Source organism: Pygoscelis adeliae, unplaced genomic scaffold (assembly GCF_000699105.1).
Source record: "Pygoscelis adeliae isolate BGI_AS28 unplaced genomic scaffold, ASM69910v1 Scaffold331, whole genome shotgun sequence".
Classification (NCBI taxonomy): domain Eukaryota; kingdom Metazoa; phylum Chordata; class Aves; order Sphenisciformes; family Spheniscidae; genus Pygoscelis; species Pygoscelis adeliae.
Genome location: NW_008824037.1, coordinates 344,229 through 358,103, shown reverse-complemented (window position 1 = coordinate 358,103; position 13,875 = coordinate 344,229). Strand labels below are relative to the sequence as shown.

The 13,875-nt window shown below is 39.9% G+C and overlaps 1 protein-coding gene across 2 annotated transcripts in view; it reads right to left on the bottom strand.

The window, feature by feature from the left end:
* YWHAE (tyrosine 3-monooxygenase/tryptophan 5-monooxygenase activation protein, epsilon) overlaps positions 1–13,875 on the bottom strand; it is a 26,701-nt gene that overhangs the window by 11,374 nt on the left and 1,452 nt on the right. For both annotated transcript variants that reach the window (XM_009333443.1, XM_009333442.1), the window contains exons 2-4: positions 4,576–4,577; positions 3,261–3,267; positions 1,432–1,631 (exon numbers count right to left, since the gene is read on the bottom strand). In XM_009333443.1, coding sequence (XP_009331718.1) covers positions 1,432–1,629 — 198 coding nt within the window. In that variant the 5' untranslated portion in view covers positions 1,630–1,631; positions 3,261–3,267; positions 4,576–4,577. The remainder of the gene's footprint in view (positions 1–1,431; positions 1,632–3,260; positions 3,268–4,575; positions 4,578–13,875) is intronic.

Sequence of the window (13,875 nt, the reverse complement as noted above, 5' to 3'; positions counted from 1 at the left end):
CCTGCGCCCAGATTTCCAAGCCAACATCATTCCCATTGGTGGTATATGAATCAGTGCCAGGTGATATAATAGACTCCACTGTTTCTCTGGAAGTGAAGATCTGAACCATGTGGAGGCACTTGTCCTCAATGGAGATTAAGTCTGCAGAAATGTGTGGGATTTAAATAGTACAGGAGCATGCCTGCTCCGTGCTAAACCATCATTTAAGGAAGAGGGGGGAACAACAACTCACTGTTCTAATAGCCGAAGGTTTCATTAGCCCTTACCGATGAAAGTCAAAGCTTGCTCCAAGTTCTCCATTTTAGGTAAAGTTGCACAGACTGCCTAGACTCAGCATGAAGTTATGTGCATCAGTTTTTCCCCCTCTCAAGAGAGAGAAAATAGCAAGGCCCTAGAGGTTGTTACACTTCCAAGTTTCACAGCTGAGATGACCATGACATCTTAACATCCCCCATCCCCAGGAACACAGAGTGCTTTATCTCAAATTGATTGCTTTAACTGCTATCAGTGTAACTGACCAGCTTAGGGACACACACAAAAAAAAAATCTGTACTAAGAACTAGATGCTGTCAGAGAAGCCATACTATCTCAGCACTCATTTCAATGCAGGCATAGCTGTCTGAGCCAATATAGGTCTGCCAGTTCAATTGTACAAGACTAGGCAACTATTCTTTACTGTCACCCAACTGCTAAGCACTTAGTTTAGAGCAACTCCTGCCAGTTTTTCATCTGGGGGAAAAAGTAACAAAACAAGGCCAATGTACATGAAATGCAACTATCACAGTGATAAAAGACAAGGTAAAGGAGTCAATGAAAGTGGCCATCTGGCTTACACTGCCTATCTTTATGCCAAGAACAACACTGAAGATCCCTCCCCATTCACTGGCATTTCAACCAACAGTGTTAGTATTTTGAACTCTGTAGGATGGAGTACTGCAATAGCACCAAGTGTCAAAGTCTGTATGAGCTAAAGCAACTTTTATCAGAAGTAGAAGCTTAACAGCCAAACACCTCCTTTGACATGGTTAATTTTCCAAAAAAAAGTTGCCTGGGATAAGTTAGGTTGGAAGGGAAAGAATAAGGCCTCCTGAGCATGTGCAGCCTCACACTTGAGTAAGTAGGGAAGAAACAGAAGTGCCAGCACCATTCAAATACTTAGCAGATATGCAGATGCACATAAGGAAAAGCCCTCCCTTTCTCCTTCAGGTCTACTACCCTTTTGAGCGTTTACACAAAAACACCCAATCTCTCCCCTTCACCAAGTATATTTATTCTCCAGACAAGGAACAAACTTCATCCTTTCAAGACTGTCACCTTACTACAGCTCACCACACTGCAGGCAATCTAGAATACCAGAGCAGTTTATGGCAAGGGTAACAAAACTGGACCTTAACTAAATGGCATTATGCTACAACACCAACTACATCTTACCATTTGCCGATATTCCCGAATCATTTTTAATTTATCTTCTCCACCTTTGTTTTCTTCTTTCTGTTCAATGCTGCTGATTATTCTCCAGGAAGCTCTTCTGGCTCCAATCACGTTTTTATATGCAACAGAAAGCAGGTTTCTTTCTTCCACTGTCAACTCCACATCCATTCCAGCCACTTTCTTCATTGATTCAACCATTTCTAGGAGGAAAAGGTCAGACAATTATTCTCACAGCTAAAGCATCTTTCAAACCATTCAACAGAAGTTGTACGTTAATCATAGCTTATGAAAATAGGCTCCCTCCTCCTTTCATACACAGTTATTCCTCACTTTTAATACTGGAGTGTTCCAAACAAATCAATGAGCATGTACACAAAGGAGGTATCTGATGTTCTTTTAAATGCATTTGACAAGGGTCCCAAAAAACATTCTTTAAAGACAGTTGGGTTTTTGGTTGGTTTGTTTTGTTTTTGTTTTTTTAAGAGACAGACAAAAAGGATTTAGTATTAGCAGCAAACGTTTTTCACAGTGGATAATAGTTATCAGCACAATCCTACAGGAATGCGTGTTCTTCGAAGTGCTTCAGAAAGGCAGTGAATAGTGGGAAAAGCATGAGCAAATGTAAGCTAGCTTTCAGCACGGTAAGGATAAACTGAACAATTACAGCATGCTCCACTGATTTGTCAACTGGAATACAGTCTAACATGGTAATTAACCAAAAAGTAAAATCCAGATTTGAAGAGATGTAGAGAAGTATGAGTACTATTAGGGAAGCAAGTCAAAGTTCCAAGAGGAAACCACCAGAAGAAAAATTAGGTGCTTGGAGAAGTAACAAAAAAGTCATCCTGAGGATAACCAGAGCAACCATATCCACCCATGCCAAGCAGCTACTTACACTGAAAAGCAGCACACAAAATATAAATTAATATTTATAGTTTAAACCTTTTGAAAAGGGCTTCTAAACCTGAGGTTAAAAAAATTATTGCTAAATATAGCTTTCCTATACTCAAGTGGAACAAAAGCTTGAACTTCTTAAGGAAGGTTATAATCCTTTCATTACCTAACCACATTATGATTGCTTGCGACATTAGAAAAATAAAAGCCAAAAATGTTAAATACACACTAATTGAGAGCCCAGTATGAGACATCCAGGAATCATAGGTTTGGTCCTGCCACACAGTGCTTCAGTTCATTCACCATTTACTTTCCAGCTTCTAGAACTGGTGGGAAGCCCACAGACAGAAGACAAGACCATTAATGAATGGGACTAAGCCCCAACTATCCCATCTACTCAACAGGACATTGCCAGGTAGAGGGACACTAGAATGACAGAATCATAGAATCGCTTAGGTTGGAAAAGACACTTAAGATTGAGTCCAACGTATTTAGCTTCTGCCAAGAGCATGATGATGTAATTAGGCTATGCCTCCCATAATATGATGCTTTACTGTTCTGTGGTTTATTTACCTTGCCCACTCATCATCCCTCCGCCATCACTTTACCTCCTTATGTTCTGCTGTGTCATGGCAGCACAAGCAATGGGAAACTGATGAAGCTTAACTGTCAATTTTTTGCTCAGGTGCCAAAACTCACAATCTTAACAGACAAAAGCTATTTCAGCAATGGAAACTGTAGGCTCAATCTTTTTCCCTAGAAGGAACAGTGTCATCAGTCTCCAACAGGTCTCCACATGTGTAGGACAAAATTTTATAGTGGCTCTATTCTTACCAGAAGTGGAAAAAAAATCCCTATCTACCAGTAGATTTTGCTTCTCCAAATCACAGAAACAATAAGTCCACCAAGGATTTGATAAAACTTTTGCAGAACACCATCCTACTATTGCAAAATGATCTGTTTTTCCTGAAAACTTCAAGACTTGCCCTAAAACACTCCACATACATACAGTTAATATTAACATAAGCATGCAGTATTGTAATTTAAGCTAGCTAAGTTAAAGGCAATATGATATAGTTACAATATGCAACTTAAATAATACAAGCACTATGACTTATTTCCTCAACAATGACCCTACCATCTATACAAAGAATTTACTTCAAAGCTGTAATTTTTTTTAAAGTATGCGAGTTAAGTCATCTCATATTTTCAAGTTTCTTAAAACAGCAGAGCTACACCCACAGCAACTGTACTGGTTTTGGCTGGGATAGAGTTAATTTTCTTCATAGTAGCTAGTATGGGGCTATGTTTTGGATTTGTGCTGGAAACAGTGTTGATAACACAGGGATGTTTTCCTTACTGCTGAGCAGTGCTTACAGAGTCAAGGCCTTTTCTGCTCCTCACCCCACCCCACCAGCGAGCAGGCTGGGGGGGCACAAGAAGCTGGGAGGGGACACAGCCGGGACAGCTGACCCCAACTGACCCAAGGGATGTCCCACACCATATGGCGTCATGCTCAGCATATAAACCTGGGGAAGAATAAGGAAGGGGAGGACGTTCGGAGCGATGGCGTTTGTCTTCCCAAGTCACCGTTAGGCATGATGGAGCCCCGCTTTCCTGGAGATGGCTGAACACCTGCTTGCCCATGGGAAGCAGTGAATGAATTCCTTGTTTTGCTTTGCTTGTGCACACGGCTTTTGCTTTCCCTGTTAAACTGTTTTTATGTCAACCCACGAGTTTTCTCACTTTTACTCTTCCAATTCTCTCCCCCATCCTACCAGGGGGGAGTGAGCGAGCAGCTCTGTGGTGCTTAGTTGCTGGCTGGGGTTAAACCACAGCAATAACGTGCCTGACTTAATTTTTGTCAACAAAGATGACAAACGGGAATTAAGACTTGCAGTCTCTGCTACTTGGGTACCTCTGCCAAGCTCCAGCAAGAAATGCAGGGCTTGTCTAAGTTTAATGATTAACTGCCCTCAGATCAGAGGAGTAATTGAAACTGCACTACATCTGCAGTTTAAGAAATTAACGTGTATTTGTGAATGCACAGCCCTCCCTTCAACCATTAGTTGTAGAAGTTCATGAGCTGAAGAGAGATCCTCTACGTAAACACAAATAATTTAAAGTGTAGAAAAAGGAGGGGGTAGTCATGCCATACTATTAATCTGTGATGCTCATTTCCAGGCATCCACCATCACTCTGAAGATCTTTTGCCTGACCCAGCACGACCATTATGCTTTAATCAAACACGCCTGGTTATACATATGTGGCAAGCCTAACTAACCATGATCACATTAACTTTGTCCCATTAGATCTTCTCTGAAGTTATGAAAGCCAGAGGAAACTGAGTAACACTAATACCTTCTCTGGAACTGGCAGGTTTCTGAAGTAGACCATGTCTTTTTCAATTACACTTGAAGCCTTGTGCACCCTACCGGTAGTCTCTAGCAGTCATCCAGCAATGCACAGATTACAGAAGATCTAGCTTTTCTTTAGAAGGAAGTTTATATCCTTCTGTGCTTTACCAATTGGGATTAACTACAGAGCATTTCAGTCATGCTAAGGAATGTACTACCACACTTCTATAGAAATCCTGCTTCTTGATGAAGTAAAATAACTATTCACACCTATCTCATATAATAAACAATGATACACATGTAATAATTACTCCAGAAGCGTGGAGATGAGAAACATGCACAGTAACAGTTTCCAAGATCTTCTGGCCTGTATCAGGAAATTGCAACAACTGGGGAAAAAAGTTTTATCAATTGTACTACAGGTTTCCTTCACAATCTCTTCCCTAGAAGCAGATTTGTCTAATATGGAAATTTAAAAGAAAAAACTATACACAAGATTTGCTGTTCCCTGTAAATGAGTATCTGATTCTCAGAGCACGCAAACATATCATTACAAATTTAACCAACTGCTTAGCTTCTGCACAATTTTATCTATTGCTAGCCTAGACATCTACAAGCCCTTGAAACAGATGTCCAACATCTCTGCGCACCAGATGACAAATCAAATTTAAGATGAGCAATAGTTTTTACAGAGGCATTCCCAAGACCCAGTCCTAGGAGAAGCACAGCCTGTCAGTACATATTAGCCCTGTTGCATCTCTTCAGTCTTCTGCAAGGAAGGTCATTAACTATCATCTTGTAGAACCACCATAACCACAGAAACAATGGTGCCAAAAGAAAACAGTTCAACTGCTCAGCACTACTACCAGAAAACAGGCCTTGTCACCCCAAGATTTTTTTTACGACCATGAGTTGTTAATAAGCCAAATAGACTTTTTGCCAAGTGATAGCCATCAAGAATAAGATGCTAGGGGGTAGAGGGGAGCACCTGAGGTTTTCTTCATTTGTGCTGAAGCACAAAACCCACAAGGTTCACAAACTCTTCATACTAGGTACAGAGCCTCTCAATACACTGAGGAAGGGAACTAGAAGGTCTTATCTTCAAAATCTTAATCCTGTTACTAGTTAAATACATAACCACAGCTTAAAATCCCACCCATAAACAAGTGTCTTACCCAAAGTGAAAAGATTTATCAGCCTACCCACAAAGCTGTTGGAGAAAAAGGTTTCTAGTTTAGTAAAGAGCCCAATTTTACTTACAACACAAAAATCTGGGCTGGTATTTCAACAAGACGAAGTAGTATTATGCATATACCTTGGTCTTCCCTGGTAAAGCCATAATCCAGCCCTGAAAGTTTAAGCCTAATGAATAATCTTAAGAACTCGGGCAATACAAAAGCAAGAGGACAGCATATCTGTATCTTCTCCAATAGAAAACTAATTCTATACAAGAATAAAGCCATATATGCCTGCCAATAGAACAAATATTTCATATTCTAAGTGCAGCTTTACCTATCTGGAAGATTCCACAAGGAGGTGAAAAGCTCAGAGACCATTAAAGACAAAATACAAGTCCAAGATTACATTTCAGTAAGAAGGATTACTGCAGTAATGACAACTCATTGCATACACAATCCAGAGATGCTTACACTGCATTATGGAAAAAGTAGTGTTATGCAGATTCAAAAAGACAGAGATCGCAGTTTAAGTGGTTAAGTTCCAGCCTTTCAGTTGATTGTGGCTGTCACCTTAGTATGCTACTGTCAGATCATGCCACCCTCAGAGCAGGAAATCCTGAAAATGTAAAATGTAGACGAATAGGGGAATCTTTTGGAGAATGACACACTTGCCCTAGATTTATATCCTTCCCCAGGCACATGCTGTTGGTTATTATAAGAAATATTACAATAAATAGATTATACAAACCTGATCAGACCAAATGTCTTACTGGAAAGAGGCATTTAACTGAGACTCAAAACAACTGCAAAAGATACTACAAAACTATAATAATGCCCATGCCATTTTTTAAGTTCCTACATTCTACTACTCTGATTAAGATGCTTGGCTCCTCATTGCAAACATTGCTGACTCACCTCCAGCCACTGTGGAGTAACAGAAGGGATAGACATGCATAGCTCGTAAAACACAAAGGATTTGGACAGTGGTTGCCACTACACCGAGTACTACCTACAAAAGATTTTTTAAAGCAAACTGGTACATGGCTTGGGGTTGGGTTTTTTTGTTTTTAATACGAAAGACAAAGATTATGCCTTACTCTAAGATAAAAAGTAATGGGGAAGCTTACAAGTGTTGAGAAGCATGTTTGATAACCATCTACTAGGCGTCAAACCACAGAATTTGTACAAAGGGCACAGCTGATAACAAAACTTACTAGGTCACAAAATAATGAATGACTCTACCAGATAAAGATGAGAAACATTAAGTATTTGTTGCTTCTCAAACTCTAGAAACCCAAGCAACTTGGGGGAACTGGAACGTCCCTGTTTAAGAATATACGGAAACAGCTGATATACAGCAAATTTAGTGGAAACACAAAAAATCTTCCCAATATAGGATACAAAACTTAAGAAACAGTAGACCCATACCAGAGGAGTAGCATCATGTATCAAACGTAAGTATCTGACAGTTCTATCAAAGTTTGTGCTTATAACATAAAACCACTTGGCCTAAACAAGGGCTGATGGACTAAAGAAGAGAACCTGTTGGGGCAAAACTACAGTATTTGCAACCTCTAGTTCAGGTATCATACAGTGCTTAAGTCTCACACTAAGCATGATGCTACAGTGTCTGATTCTTTTTGTTTGTTTTATGAAGCATCTAGTTATATAGCATACGACGGGGCACTCCTAATCTGATTTTCAACAATACACAGAATCTGTTTCAACCTTACTGCTGAAGTAACTAACCTTTGCTACAGCACACATTGGTTCAACATTACCGCAGGAAAAACAAGAGCTAGAAAACCTATTAGTGGTGTGCTTAACTTCCAAAAGAGGAACTACTTAAGTGAGAAAGCTTGTTAAAATAAGAACAGAAAAAGAGCTTGCTGAGTAAAGGTGGGATGGAGATGACTTGATGGTCATCATGCTGAAGGCTCAAATCAAAATGAACCTTTGGAAAACCCAGAAGGTGGCATTTTTAAATACTATGAAGTTAACAGCAGCAGAAGCACAGCACTTCAGAAAACTGAAGTTGTGTTTTAATTTTACTCCTTTCTATTCCCACCATCCAAGAGGAATAAAGCAGACCAGGATCTTCAAGTTTTAAGCTGCTGCTCAATATCTATTTCAGGAGCTAAAAGCTGCAAATAAGCATTCAGTGTGATGTAAGGATGTGAAGGATACAGCACAAAAAACAAGTCTTCCTACATGTGTTCACCATAAAAGAACGTGCACCATAACCAGTATTCAGAGAAGACTCAGTACTAGTCTTGTACTTGTTCATTCCAAGAATGAACAGAAGATGATCAGTAACAAGTCACAAGAACTCAAAATAAAGTATCTGATCCTAAACTGTTGTGTATAACCTCTCCGTTAAGACTTCAGTAGCAGCAGCAAACACACAGTGACTAACACTACATCAATTTTTAAGAAGGGTTCCCAGCAGACACTCAAGAGGAACTACAGACCCATTAACCTAACACTCACAAGGGGTCAAGTTAACAGGAATTACATAAAAAAACTGAATAAGTGGGTATATGCATAAAGGCTATATTGTAGAGCATGGCTTTCTGTAAATGCAAGTAATGCCTCACAAGTCTACTGTGATGCTTTGAATGAGTCAAGCATATGGACAAGGAAGACATGATTGATATAGTCTACCTGGATTTCCCAAAGGCATTTGACAAGGTCCCTCACCCAAGGTTCTTTAAGGAACTCAACTGCCATGGGATAGGAAGGAAAGTCCTCACATGGATAAACACTTGGCTGAAAGACAGGAAACAGGGTATGAAAATAAGACTCAAGTGTTCAGAATGGAGAAGGATCACCAGTGGAATCACACAGTGATCTGTGTTGGGAAGCATGCTAACATTTTTAAGTGATCCAGAAAAACGGAAGCAAATAGTAAGTACTAACCTAGTAGTAGCAGCAAACTGCTAAGAACAAACACAAGAACAAAAAAGAGCTGAAGAAATAGGGGCAAGTGTATTTTCTTCATTAAGTGACAAGTGTAACTGAAGATTAATGCCTATAGACTGCATTCTCCCTAGAACTGCAGGCCTCCACCTGGCATCAGTGGGCACCATCCTATTCACTACAAAGATTAGCTCCAAATTCAAGCCAAGAGAAGGCAGGGCTCATCTTTTCATCCATTAGGAACTCTACTACTAAACACACTATTACATTGCCCATGTTAGGTTTTTCTGTTCTCTTAAGAAATCCTGCACTTGGCAAGCAAGACTTAAGAGATGGCTAAACCAGTCCAGCAGCTTGCAGGGAGGTGGGGGGGTAGCTTTCCCTGCTATCCCTATCAATTCCCTCATGCCAGCTCAACACTTCTTTGACCTCTCAACTGGCTGATTCAGGTCACCAGCCCAGAAAACAACCACTCAGGAAAAAAAAAAATCTTGCTTACAATTTAGAGAACTGAACTGGCTCTAAGGGTCAGACTACAACCCAAGTAAACATGAGAAAGCCAGGGAAGAGAGGACATCCCAGGGAAGAGAGGACATCCCTCTTTCAACAGTCAGTTGTCAGATTAGCTCACCCCACTTTGCAGCACTGCACCTTTAGTTTCTAAAAACATGAAATGAACACAACATTTATCCTTACACACTACATAAGTTTCTGCGATTTTTCTTCCAAGGTCTTCACGTGCTTGAAGCACCCTGAGTAGATTATTACAGGCAATTAAAAGCAGGGTGCAACTACTGAGGTACTAAAAATTGATAATCCTTTGATATCTTAAGCTCCCTATCTAGAGCATGCCACACTTACCACAATGTACAAGTTTTTATAAAACGAGCATAAAAGAACCTAACAACTATATTCCCAGATACCCCCAGGGGGTGAGAACACCAACGGGGGGGGGGGGGGGGGAAATACCGAAGAATATCCATCATGCACAGTGGCTCAGGCTATGATTTTATGGAGAAAGCAGCAGGTTATACTGCTATTCCTTGTATAAGGTTTGTAATGGCTGGTGCAGCCAAGACATTTCCAACATTTGATTGCATGACTCTGCAATACACAGTTCTACAAAGCATACTTGTACCTTTATGCACTCAGAGAAACAGATAAGGACAAATTATCTAAGCAACAGTGGTATTTTCTGCATAATCAATCCTATGGACTACCACAAGTCTTTCTTGCAACAAGAACACGATTTCTAAGTCATCACTATCATCTCTTCAACCTGTGAACATATGCTTTTCTAAATAAAAGAGGGGTTTTCTCCAGTATTTGTAACAAGTTTTAGTTTGAAAGCAAACCATAGGCAAATCTAAAGACTGAGCTTCATCATACATTTCTCTGCTTTATTGAGATCTGCTACTAAGTAATCTTCTAATACAAGTACTCAAGCGTAATGGATACCAACTCAGCTTCTGGACTCCCTGCAGAGAACCAAACCATCTAATTGTACAGGTTTGTCTCCTTTGGTTGCTCTTGGTACCTCAGGAGATTCAAGAAGGCCATTACAGAAAAAGGCCCTCTCACACAACTGCTCATGATCAGAAGTCAATTTTTATGGCCCAGTATGTAAAAAATTATCACTTACAAAAATTAACAATCTAATTCCTCCAACACTGTCTTGGCCATACACTGTCTACCTCTTAGATTCCTACATTTCTTAGGGATACGCTCAGATATTTCTGCCTTTTAGCACTTTCACACCTACTTAATTCAGAGACAAACAGAGCAGTCATACCCTGTCACTACAACAGTAAGACCTTTGACGGACAGGTAGAAGCACTAACCATTAATGTGGGGGGAAGGAAAAAAAAACACCCAAAAACTTAAGTGTGCTTGACATTTGCTTGAAAGACAGGTCCTCTGCAAACTGAAATTAATGTGCAACTTAAATTCTAATTTGTGACTTAGTTTACTAATTGATTCTTCATTAAGCTCTAAGTTCAAGACCTGTTACGAGACAATTTTTTCTAAAATGGGTTAAAATCTTGAATTGAGTCCATTCCTGCATACCTTACTGCCTTCATAATAAAGACACATTTCCCTGATACAGTTTATAAAAACATAGGAGTCAGCTGTTAGCTTGCTGTATTGGGAGTCAGGAGAGCTGTCAAATAGGTTTGGGGTTTTTTTTTTTCTTCTTCTTAACTGTACCTTGACCTATTATGTGGTTTTGGCGGGGGGAAACACCTATTTCACCTCACCTAAGTTATACTGTATGTAAATTTGAAGTCATATACTTTAAGACCTGTAGTACAAGACTGCTGTTCAGAGTTTAAGTATCTGCTTACAGTCTACCTTGTGTCACAGCATGTTTCTCACCTGATTAAAAGATGTTACCTAGCTTCCACAATGAAGAATTGGTTTCGACATTCAGCAGCAATCTATAGGAATGCAGATACACACATTCTCTTTATATTAAGAGCTCAAATATTAGTAAGGTAATTTCGCAAACGAACACAATATCACCTACTCCAATTGTTTTCAAAAAAAAAAAGGACAGTTTATAGTTATATTATTCTATTAATAATAGTCTTTGAAGAAACAGCAGTAAGATTTCTCACAAAGCTTCCTGTATTATAAGTAAGCTTCCTGACATTTTGGGATTTGTCATGACATGCCTAAGCAGATCTGTGGAGATAGTCAGACACCCAAATCTCTTAATATCTCTAGAGATCAGGGCTTAAGTGCTACTTACACTGCAGAAGGACTGAGAAAGTTGTCCCTTTAATCTGGGCCAATATACTGAGGACAGTACAGATACAGGCCTAGATTTCCAACAATTCACAAATATAGCTTCCAAAACTTCATAAATTCCCTCAGTGGGTCAGGTAAGTAACACCAAAGAAGCTACAGTTAGATTCCCACCATTAAGTGCTGCTATAAATGCCATGAACCATACATAAAACACAGCCCACCACACACCACTTTGCAAGTCTCAAGGAGAAAGACGGGACAGAACTTAACGCTATCCTAACATGAAACACAAAAAATTGTCATTTCACACTCATATTCAAGTTACAAAAGAGATTCATATTCCATGTATTTGTAGACAGTACTTACCATCACACCATTTTATATGTGCCAATTAATAACTGTGACCTTATGATCGTGTATCTCAAAAATCAAACTGAAGAGCAAAATTAAGAATAACTTACACTTCCACCATACTGCTTCCCAAACAATTTTCTTCACAGAATTATTTAGCAGTCTCAGCTATGATCTTGGCAGAACTGCAGTATTTCATATAAACAAGAACAAATTATGCCAATAATTTTTAATTGTTTCAGCTGAACAAGAATACAGAATTAGATCCTAAAACAGTACCTACAGTATATATTCTTCCAGACCATGGACATGAGACATGAAGACGCATTTAGAACAACTAGCAGAATTAGAGGGTGCACCTTAAATTCATTTACTGAACTTGATTCCAACAAACTTTGGAAGTCTAAAACCCACAGCATTGACTTAAACATGACAACTTTAAGTCTAGTGTTCCCTCCTAAATGATTACAGTCTCACTACCATTCAGAAGCAATATAGCATAAGAAGTCTTTTCCATTTTGACCTAGCCAGCTTGTTTTGCAAACATCCATGATACTGGTAGAATAGAAAGCCCATCGAGGGAAATGCTGCACCAAGGCAATCCCTACTAATCAATTTTCATTCATTGACAGGAAGTCTGATTGTTTTGCATTGCAGTTCTCTACAACGGGGTAGAGTCTGATTACCTTCTAAAGAGCTGATTTACCGCTGACTTAAGAAAACACCAGAAAGACAGTCATGCCTCAAAAGCTCCCAAAGATGATAAACCCTCCAGGATGTTAGCCAAGCATCCAGCTTGGGTTTCCACCAAAGCCAACACTTTCAGTTGCACTGAGTCATCCATACCAGGTGGAGAACCCTTTCCTCCCTACTCACCAAACCAACTCTAGGAACACTGCTGGAATTGGGACTCGGGGTCGGGGGAAGGAAATGCATCTTCCCATCTCAAACCCTTCAGGGTAGGCAATAAGACACTGAAAAAAACGAAACCACCAGCAGAAGTTGCACACTCACTGTGGAATATGGAATTGCATGTCTCCCTCCGCCCAAGTCAATTAATTTGTACCCCAGTATCTGTTGTTTTGGGGGGCATTTTTTTTTCTGTGAGTCCTTACAGTTATTGTGGAGACTGTTTGACTCCTCTCATTTAGTGGAATTCTTAGCTCTACCTTATTTCCCTACTGGAATTGTCACAGAAGGGAGTCTTATTTAGGCCTTCCTTTTTTGTTGTAGTTTCTATTTTCCTTCCCAAAACATGCATTTTTCAGATGTTTTGCAATAATGCTATCAGAGGCTTTCTAAGCACAACTCAGTAAATATGCGTCATTTGGTGAGAACTTGGTCATGTTCTCTATGAAAATTATGAACAGAACATATTTGGAGTGTCTTCCTACCTCTAAATGAAGTATAACTGCATTCACACTTTTTAAATATGAGGGTATTTATTTCACTTTAAATGAATACACATAAGGTCTTAGGGCAAAAGTACCAGTCCCAGAGAGTAACATCATCGAGAAAATTAAAGGCCCTTTCTGTTATATTCAAGAGAAACATGTTTAAAGAAACAGTTACAAGACGGACATTTTTGGGGCAAGAGACACCATCCAGGGTTGCCAGTTCCTCCCCTCTACCACTTTTTCCCCAAATATGAAATAATCAGGCATGGTGCACAAACTTACAGGGGAAAAAGGATAAAAAGACGATGCTGGAAAAGTAAAGTGATCTGTAATAATTTCTACCACTTAATGAAAGCATATGCATTTTCTTCAGGCAATGAAGTACCATGTACTCGATCCCTCCAGGGCGAGAGCTCACTCCCTCTGGGTTTGCCAGGGGCAGCAGTATCTCCAACCGAAGGCAAAGGAAGAGAAAGAAAAGCGCTAGCCCCTTTCCCCGGGATCCAATACGGCAAGAAAGCCTCTCCCCAGCATCGCCTCCCGAGGGGCCGAGAGAGCCGGGCACCCACCTTCCGGAGAGCACGGCACTGGGCGTTG